The 10,637-nt window shown below is 32.1% G+C and overlaps 1 protein-coding gene across 1 annotated transcript; it reads right to left on the reverse strand.

Moving 5' to 3' along the window:
• Positions 1-6,772: 6,772 nt before the first annotated feature.
• On the reverse strand, positions 6,773-8,321 carry LOC145181825 (uncharacterized). Its single transcript, XM_090101318.1, has 2 exons — positions 8,145-8,321; positions 6,773-7,878 (listed from the first exon to the last, which is right to left on the reverse strand). Exons 1-2 carry the CDS (start codon positions 8,245-8,247, stop codon positions 6,833-6,835), a joined length of 1,149 nt encoding a protein of 382 aa, XP_089957444.1. The 5' UTR covers positions 8,248-8,321; the 3' UTR covers positions 6,773-6,832.
• Positions 8,322-10,637: the final 2,316 nt, after the last annotated feature.

Raw genomic sequence — 10,637 nt, forward strand, 5'->3', positions numbered from 1 at the left:
TTACGATACGATGTAGCGAAGTTATACAACTTTATGTCAAATTAATATGATTTTTTATTGATGTAAACAACGGTATCCCAAGTTAATTCAATGTTAACAAATGTATACAATTTTTTTTAGGTCACAGGAAAAGAAAAAGGGTTCTAAAAGCCAGAAAGAATCTGTGCTATCCAACACAGAAAACCACTCAACTTCGTGTTGACATGGAGCTCATGATTTACCTAGCAACTGACAATCAGCTTTTCTCCATGAGTGACTTTATCCCGTTCCAAAGACTGCTTGCCCACTTTGACTCGAGGCTTAAGGTTAAAAGTGGTGCTTGCATGGCTTACTTCAAGTTACCTCTCCTCTATAGGAATTCGCAGGTGGCCATAAAGAGTATGTTTGACAAGGAGCTTCCTCATTGCGACCGAGTTGCAATCAGCACTGACATCTGGATCTCACGTAACAACGATCCATTCATGGAGGTGACTCTTCATTACATTACCTAGGAGTTTGTTCTATGAAAGGTAACTGTAGGAGCTGTTCCATTTCCAGGTAAGCACACTGGTCAGAACGTTGCTACTCAGTTGGACAACTTGGTCAAAAGTTTTGAGTCACTCACAATGGTCAAGAAGCGGGTTGTTGTGTGTGATCAAGCTTCAAATATAAAAGCTGCACTGAGGGAGTCAGAGACTGTTGTTGATCTTGAAAGTGGTTCAATCACGTGCTTAACCACAAGCTTAACGTGGCCCTGGAAAAGACTGTCAACTTACAGCCTGATACCAAGGATACTATCGATGCATGCAGGACAAACTCCGCCCCAGTCCATCACTCTCCTCTTACTGAAGGGGTGTTGAAAAATAAGTGATGAATGGTAATATTTTTAACATTTTAAGTAGATACGAATACGAAGTTTTACGACTTAATATCAAACTTTTGATTTTATGATTTCATGCGAAGTTTTTGGCGAATTTTTATTTTAGTTTTTGTTTCAGTACCTTACAGAAAGATCACTGCTCCAGTGAACATGGTAAAGTAATCTATAATATATTTAGTTAGCCAAAAAGTAAACTCAAAGAAAAAAAAATTAAAAATGACTAAATAATCAAAACAATATAAATTACACATTTATAGATATTCTCTGTGGCTTTTGTTAACAATCTGGCTGTTCTACACATCCCAGAAGCCTTTGCGTCACTGATTACACGACTTAAATGCAGATTATGCCGACTCGTACTCGTTGGTTATGGGAATTTATTCGTGTTTAAACTATCATGCCAATTTGCTTTAACTGGAATTCTTACTTTGTTGTCTAGAATATCTTTTAAAGTTTTTGTCGAATAAGTAAAAAAATTCATTCATTGATAACATACCACAGTGAACTTTAAAACAATCAAAATTGTTTATGAGTTAAAAATATATATTTAAAACTATTGAATTTCTTGTAATACTTTAAGTGAACCCCCGGTGAAAATTTATTTTAATTATGTCTGTTGTATAAAAGAGGAATGTTCCATAACAGTTTTGATCATTTATCTACATGTCATGGTTCTTCAAAGACCAATGATAATCGCCATAAACCTAATGCCTAGGATCGTATAAATCAAAAATGGCTATTTTTATAGTCGTACAATTTTATGAAGAACATTTTTTGCAAAGAACATTAAAGGAATTCCATTTTTATTGTTCGATGAAAGTTCGTCTTTTCTATTACTTTTTTAGTAATAAAGAAACTTACAACTATTTTGATTGAAAAAATAGTTGTAAGTTCTCTTATAAAAATAAAATTCACGAGAAGAAATCACGTGTTTCACAAGAGCAACACGTTTTATAGCTCGTTCGTCTGATTACTTTCGAAAGAACTTTCGCATCTATAATAAACCAAAAAAGCACTTTTCTATAATAAAAACCCGGCTGGCAATGTTTTGCTTTTGAAAACAAAAACAACTGTAAAATTTATTAACTTAATATGGAAAATATTAGCGATTTGTTGTATATTTTTGTATTTAATTTCAACTTCAAATTAGAGAATTTTTCATGTAATTTACTGCTAAAACTTCTCATCAGCTTATTTATGGATAAGTGCATTAATTCATTTTTGAATGTTTAGTGCAAAAAAACTACTCGGGTAATTTAAGGCATGTCTCGCTTTTATGAGTGTTAGGTTGCACCACTAAACATTTCTTTTAAGCATAACTTTTTTTGGCGCACAATTCACTAAAATGAACGTTACCAGGAAAAAGTTTTTAAAAATTAAAATATTAATTTTTTACGACGTTATGGTATTATATGTATATGCTTTTGCTAGTCTAGGTTTACCTACGTAACAACCAATCAGAGTCGAGTATTTCAAATAAAGGGTGAGAGAATTTTGCTAATCAGACTGCACGAATAGCATGACAAAATACATTAAATTTTTTACATTAAAACTGCCTTAATGCCAAGTGAAAATGCCATTATTGTGGTTACATTCTTCTCTTCGTAATTTTTTTAGAAATATCAATTATTTTTGAACAAAATGGACCAATGGTAATCTTAAGATTTTTTGCACTCAATTGATATGGGACTAAATCCTGCAAGAATTGAATATATGTTAATTACTATATAAACAAGCAATTAAGTGGTGCAATATGCAATATATTTTTTCATACTTAATTTCCCCTTCATTTTTAAGACTTAATTGAAATAAAAAGCACTTTTTTTATCTTTTGAATTTCAAATTATGCAGAAATCAGCCACAGAATACCCGACAACAAAACAGTTCGGGTATTATTTTTTTAACGGGTTCGAGTGCTGATAGGATCAATAACTTTCGAGTACCGATCATTAAACTACCCGAAAATTGAGTTGGATTGGGTATGAAAAATTTCAACGAACCAATCTTATCGGCGTTTTCGGTTAGTCCCCGTTCTTGTAATCGGGGTCCGATAAAATATTTTTTGGCTTTTATCGGTGACTGATAACCATTCGGGTCGGGTCTTGTTCGGTTCCTATCAGGACCCAGACATTCCCTACAAAAATGGCAATGAAATTATTTGTTAATGCATATGCTTGTAGCAAAAAGGCAACTAGTAGCGAAATTGCAAAGAAAGTGTAACGAAAACACAATCGCGTGACAACGTAAAACTCCCAGCAAAAGCGTTGAAAGCATTATAATTATGTTATTATTACACAAGTTTGGAGTGATGTGAACATAGCAAATGGTGTAAACCATTTGATATGTCAACCATTCCTGAGTGTTTTGAGCCTTATGTACTGGTGCAGAGTGTTGTTGAAAAATGTAGGGCCTTCCATTTCTTACTCTATTGATCCAAGGCTTAACAACAGTATCCAAGACTTCAATGTTAGCAGCAGAAGTGACTCTTAGTCCTTGCGGAATCTTGACCAAAGCTTTTCTCATCTGAAAAAAACCAAAGCATATCTTGCTCAGCAGGATGTTTTAGTTTGTTTAATAGCCTTTTAGACCTTATTAAACGATTCGCTTTAGTGGTCTCTGACATAAACTGGCCTCTCCTCATCACATGAGACTTGTAGCGAAGATTTTCATGAACAGTCTTTCGAATTATGGTTTTTGAAACACCCAGGTCTTTTGCGATGGACCTCATTGACTTTTGGGCGCTCTCGTCAACGATATTCTAAACTTGATGAATAAACTAAGGTGTTCTAGTCGAGTCTGACCGTTGCTCTAGTTTTTTACGTTTAGCAGCTTGATTACAATCACCATCATTTTCTTCTAACTCTTTGCGAACTTTAAAAATAAAAGATCGGGCGACTTTAAGAAATTGTGCGATATATAAATCGCTATGCTCTGCCTTTAATGCAGCAATTGCGTTGACAAACTTAATGTAACGGAGGATTTAGTTAAGTTTAGAAGGAGCTCATTAGAGGGTACTTCGCCCATCTATATTATAACAAACGAAACTTTAGAATTTGGAGAAGCTGTCATGAAAGTTAAATCCAGAGAAGACTATAAGTACACCAATCACCTAAAATTTACTTCTTATTTTTTTTATTTCTAAAAACATATTTTTTGTATTATTTTGTTAAAGTTGTTTGAACATAAGGTACTTAAAGCATAAGTTGTTATTTCTTTAAAAATTAAAGCTAAAACTTTAAGTAATTTTTACTTTTAGAAAATAATCAAAAACTTTTCTCCCAACGTTTAAAATTGTAGAACAAAATAATTATAACCTCGCGATTTGTTTCATAATTATGATAAACATCTTAAAAGTATCTTAAACACCTTAAAATTTAAGTAAACATTTTTAAAACAAATTACTTTCACAAATAACGTTCCTTCGACAATACTTCTCCTATTATCATTGATGCGACAGCTTCTTTTATCTCTTTTTTGTGTTCCACAATAGGTCGACTTAGTTCGACGAGATGTTTTGCAAAGTCAATAGAAAATTTGTTGAAGTCAGCAACTACAACTTTTGCTTCGAACCTATAGCCACTGAGAAAATTGTTATCAAAAAATCTACAAGTCATGTCTTCTTCGCTGTCCGAAAATTCGTAAGTGCCAGAAACTATAGAATTTATAACATGCTGTAAGGATTTCTTGCTTAAGGTGGTACGACATGAAGTGTCTTCTTGTATGCTGACGACGCAAAGAAGATTTTCAAGTTCGATTTCAAACGTTTCTAGAATTCGAACAAGTTGGCATTTTTGTTTAAGAAAGTTCTTGGTTTTCTCATCTCTATTTTCAATTTCGACTTTAAAAGTTTCTTTGTCAGAAAGTTCATCACGCTCTTTTTCAGCTCGAATTGTTTCTAAAACGTGTCGAAATGATTCGTAAGTTGCAACAAAGACGGTGAACCAATATCCAGGCAGAATGCACTGGTTTCCTAATGGAATGCCTGCTGCTTTACCATTTTTAATGACTAATCGCCGGTAGCTAGAATCGGTAATTAAATTATTTACTGTTTGACTCGCTATATACGCCTCATTTATGCGGTTCATAAAAGAGATTAAAGAACTGTCAATGTTCATTAGGGAATGTGTTTTTTTCTCGAAGATCATCTTGACAACGATTGATTTAATGGTATTATTTTTTTAATGACATTACTTAGTTTTCTGTTCTGAAGCAATCACAAAACTTGTTTTATACCAGAATGACAAATTATGCAGTTTTATAAGCTTCATTTTACAGTTGTTTTGTTGTTTTTTTTGCACTCAAAAATCATAAAACTTATCAATTATATATATGCTTAATATAAAACTTTACTATTCCATCTGCTTTTTTCCAAAACTTAATTGCAAACAAAGTTCATCAATAATCTATAAAAAATGTAAACTCAAATTTTTGTTCGAAGCTGAGATTTTATCGAGATTCTATTTAGAACAGGGTTCAATAAAATTCCACAGCTTGTAAAAGATGTTCATTGTAGATTCTTATGGCATCATCTATACATATTGGTGTTAAGAACATTTAGGTTTTCAAAGTTAAGAAAAAATAACCAAATTTTGGTTTAAATTTTTAAAAACTCAACTTCTCCTAGTTCAAGAATGTTCCATCACATTTGACCAAATTTATTTACAAGTTTCATGCGTTTGACAGGCGATCAAAAATTCAATTCTCAGTTTACCTCGCTTAAATGTATCAAAACCTTTGATTTCACACCTGCAATCAAAAGAATATCTTGAGTGCATCTCCAATGATGATGAATGGAATAATAAAATAGGTGAGAAAAATATTGACAAGAAGAATAAATTTCTATTCCTGCATGTTAACCTTTTTTTTGTGTGTTGTTGTCCTAATAAAGATGACTATTCTTAAGTTCCAAAGTAAAAATCCAAAAGTTTCCCCTCCAATAAAAAACTTTATTTTGAAGTAATTTAATTACTGATAAAAAATTCGAAGATATTGAGAGAACCTCTGATACGCCCAGAAAAAATCTTAAACAAAAAACTGCATTTTCAGTTACAATTAAATGACCTGTAAACAGTTTAATAGATAAACTAAACTCGATTATTGAATCTAAATGTAGTTATAGGAACAAATGTTAAAGTAAAATTTAAAAGCAGGAATATTTTATTTTATAAATATTTATTGATGGGCTGTAAAGTTTTTCCTTTAAACTTTGGCACTTCTAAGAATTGCAATATTTTTCTAACTCCCCCCGCCCTAAAAAATGACATCCAACAAACCTCTGTAGAAAAAGGCATCCAAAGAGTTAAATATATATTGCTGACGTGATTCATTATTAGCAAAAATAGCCGCGAAATTTTAAATACCCACTAGCCTTGAAACTCAAAAAGTCATATTTTTTAGCTTCTCTTTGCCAAGGAACTTTGATTAGTTACGGCTTGACAGGATTAGATATTAAGGGGAGATATATCTGCTAAAAGACCGTGAATCATATTAAAACGAATTTTCTTCTTAAGCCGATAAAGTTCTAAACGGTTTTCATTGATGTTGTCAGCTGTAAATTTAATAAGAGCTTATTAAATTTTGACTTAGCTAAGGAGTCAGTTCTCATAACCTACTTCGAAAAAGAGAAAAACAGAGCCTAAGAAATTTTTTTTAGTTTCAGGCAAGTATTTGAAACTTTTCTTTCGGTAACCTCAATTCAGATAACTTTACCACATAGATCTACTTGCATATTTTTTTGCCAACTATAACCCATAACTAAGGAAATTTGATTTTATAATCACTGAAACATTGTTCTCTAAAGAATTTTTTAACTTGATAAGATCCTAAACTTTTGATAAGCATCACGATGACTATATTTCACACTAAGGGTATGAACAAAAATTTAAAGGGAATAAAAACCAATTAAAACACAAATAAGCTAAAATCTCATCTTTCACACACAAAAAAAAATTCAAGATGTATACAACTTTAAAATCAATTCTTTCCTCCCCTTAACCGAAGGACAAGATGAAGGGTGGACTCTTTCTGGATGTTGTAGTCACTCAAGGTTCTACCATCTTCCAGCTGCTTTCCTGCAAAGATCAATCGCTGCTGATCTGGTGGGATACCTTCTTTGTCCTGAATTTTGGCTTTAACATTGTCAATGGTATCTGCAGGCTCAACTTCCAATGTAATCGTCTTTCCGGTTAGGGTTTTCACAAATATTTGCATACCACCTCTCAGTCGAAGAACAAGATGGAGAGTAGACTCTTTTTGGATGTTGTAGTCACTCAAGGTTCTGCCATCTTCTAGCTGCTTTCCTGCAAAGATCAATCGCTGCTGATCTGGTGGGATACCTTCTTTGTCCTGAATTTTGGCTTTAACATTGTCAATGGTATCTGCAGGCTCAACTTCCAATGTAATCGTCTTTCCGGTTAGGGTTTTCACAAATATTTGCATACCACCTCTCAATCGAAGAACAAGATGGAGAGTAGACTCTTTTTGGATGTTGTAGTCACTCAAGGTTCTGCCGTCTTCCAGTTGCTTTCCTGCAAAGATCAAACGCTGCTGATCTGGTGGGATACCTTCTTTGTCCTGAATTTTAGCTTTAACATTGTCAATAGTGTCTGCAGGCTCAACTTCCAATGTAATTGTCTTTCCAGTTAGGGTTTTGACAAATATTTGCATACCGCCTCTCAATCGAAGAACAAGATGGAGAGTAGACTCTTTTTGGATGTTGTAGTCACTCAAGGTTCTGCCGTCTTCCAGTTGCTTTCCTGCAAAGATCAAACGCTGCTGATCTGGTGGGATACCTTCTTTGTCCTGAATTTTAGCTTTAACATTGTCAATAGTGTCTGCAGGCTCAACTTCCAATGTAATTGTCTTTCCAGTTAGGGTTTTGACAAATATTTGCATACCGCCTCTCAATCGAAGAACAAGATGGAGAGTAGACTCTTTTTGGATGTTGTAATCACTCAGGGTTCTACCATCTTCCAGCTGTTTGCCAGCAAAGATCAAACGCTGCTGATCTGGTGGGATGCCTAAACATACACTACCTTATTAAGATAATTTAGAAGAGTAACTTGGTTTAAAATACAATAATCTGATTGTTTAATATGCAACTTTTTCTTAAACTATGATTTTTTTTAACTACAAACTTATAATTTAAAATCACAAGTTTACTGTCATTTTTCTTATGAACAGAAACATTTAAAAACTTTAATTAGCTTTAGAAAAAATGTAAAAATCCTATTACTAAAAGCCAGTATACATTTAAGAGTTCAAACAGGAAAAAAAATATTAATACCTTCTTTATCCTGAATTTTGGCTTTGACATTTTCAATGGTGTCGGCGGCCTCAACCTCTAAGGTTATTGTTTTACCGGTAAGTGTCTTTACGAAGATCTGCATGCTGTACTAGCTTTCTTACGTTCAGCTCCTTTGGCGAGAAAATAATTATTAATAGAATAATTTTTCGCTGCCTTATATAAAAAAAAAAAAAAACAACCACATGATTGCTTTTATTCAAGTGATTGGATAATTACTTATTCCAGACTGTTCTAGAAAATGGGGTTGTTTTATATGAAAAAAAAAGCTTATTTTAAGATAAAACTTCTTTTAGAAATATAAAAGTATAAAAATATTTATATTTAAAATAAAAAATTTTTTTAGATTTTTTTTTAAGTAAAACAAATTTTTTAAAATTTAACATTGCAAAAAATTTATTTTAATATACCCCCGTGTAATAAATTAACGAAAAACAAAAAACAAAACTAAATGGGGGTTGAATAACAAAAATACTTTTTAAGATTTTTTTTTAGTTATTTAAATACTTTAAAAATACAAAATAAAATTATTTTCGTTTTATAAATTAATTACTTTAAAGTTTTTTTAGCTTAAAAACAAGAAAAATGTTTTTTAAATTTTAATTTTTAAAACACATTTGAGCTCCCATTTCAAAAAAAAATGCAGTGTCACGTAAGCAGGCGCACCTATTAAACAAACCTTTATGATGTCAAGGTTTAGAAAGTAAAAGAGTTGGAGAAATGCTTACGTTCTCAAAATTCCTCAACATTTTTCACAACCTTATTATGTAATTGTAAATAAATAGCAAATTTAATGTGTCTTTAATCATGTTTTAAGAAATTAACGTGCAAGTAAGCATATATAGCGTTCAGTTTACGAAAAGGCACATTCATCTAATTTTTCTTCTTATTACAAAAATGGAGTTTCTGTTAGAAGACTTCAGTAGTCTTAAACATTTAGCATTCTCAAACACCTCGATAGTTTCTCACAACGGTGCTTCTCACATTATACAAACGTATAATAATGTGAGAAGTAGAAGATAAACACTAGTATTTGATGAAAAGGACGCAAATACGAACATTTTTTAAATAGGACAAATATGGCTTCAAATTGGTTTTCTTCTAAGCTTCCTCTCTTTTTTTTTTTTTAACAAGAGGATTTTCTTCTGAAACTTTGGTTTTAAATAAGGAAGTTGAAAGGTTGTTGTTAAGCTGCTTTTAAAAATACGATTATTTTGGAAGCTGTAAAAAAAGGATTTCCTCATCGGTAAATGATGCTTCAGATGTTTAAAACCGCACTTAGAAAAAACAAAATATTGCAAATAATCGGAAATTTTTAAAAATTAGGTTTATTAAAAAAATATGAAACAAAATTTTTCTTTCACACAACACAACTTAAAGAAATAAAATCATGACAAAGAGCAAAGTTTAATCATTTTTTAAACAGACTACCGTGGTGTGACCTTATTATAACTAACTAGAAATGCTTATTTTATTTACATGAAATTTCTCATTTATTAAATTAGGTTTTTCTTAAAGCATAGGAGTTAGATCATATCACGGTAGTCTAAATTGTAATCCAGTTTCTTAGTCATAGAAACATAATTCCTATTTACTATTCTGCTTATCAAGTAATTTATTTAAAAGGTATTTGTTAGAAATTATCACATACTTTACGATCTACCTCATCTATTGATAACTCCCAGAGATTAAATCTGGCGACTGAGGTGGTGAAATAAAACTATGCAACAGACTTTTGTTTTTGTTTTGTCCCTGGGTTAAAAGTATGCCTTCCTAATATGCGATTCACACGAGGGGATATTTGATGGAACATTCCGTGGAACATGGTACATGAACAAATATTCTCTCGTGTGAACGCAACTTGAAAAAAAATTCACGGAACATTTGAGGAACTTTAGTACCGCCCCGAAAAGCCAGAACAAATAAATGTTCCGGAATATTTTTCGTATGAAAAACATGGTGCCAATTTTAACTATCTTTAATGTTTATCCAGAAAAAGCGTGTACCTATGTTATTTCACAATAAAATATAACAGATGAAAGTGTCAAGAGTATAAAATCAGTGTTGCTTGATTTATTATTAAGTGGTTGACTGCAAGATTTATATTTAATGTTAAAGCAACTCAAACGAGGCTTTTTATAAAGTTGATGTTAGGTTGTTAGCTTTAACTGAAATATGATTCCAGGGCCATACCAAGGGCGGGGCCGGCCGGGCCTCAGCCTGAGGCGCCAAAATTAGGAGGGCGCAAATTTTAATAAATTAAAAAAATAATAATCAGTTTATGAAACAAATTTTCACAGCGTCACTGCTGTTGATAAGAAAACTAATTAAAATTCCGCCTCTTGACCCAAACTCCTAAAAATTTTTTTTTTTTTTTTTCTGCCATATAAATTTATTAAAGTCGTAAACCAAAATATAAATACAAATAGCAGGGGTAAGAAGAAGACATAATTGGTCTTATCACCAAGCCCCTAG

This window comes from Hydra viridissima, unplaced genomic scaffold, assembly GCF_058129835.1.
Source record: "Hydra viridissima isolate aposymbiotic clone 2 unplaced genomic scaffold, HvirCarnegie_v1 scaffold_10, whole genome shotgun sequence".
In the NCBI taxonomy this organism is placed as follows: domain Eukaryota; kingdom Metazoa; phylum Cnidaria; class Hydrozoa; order Anthoathecata; family Hydridae; genus Hydra; species Hydra viridissima.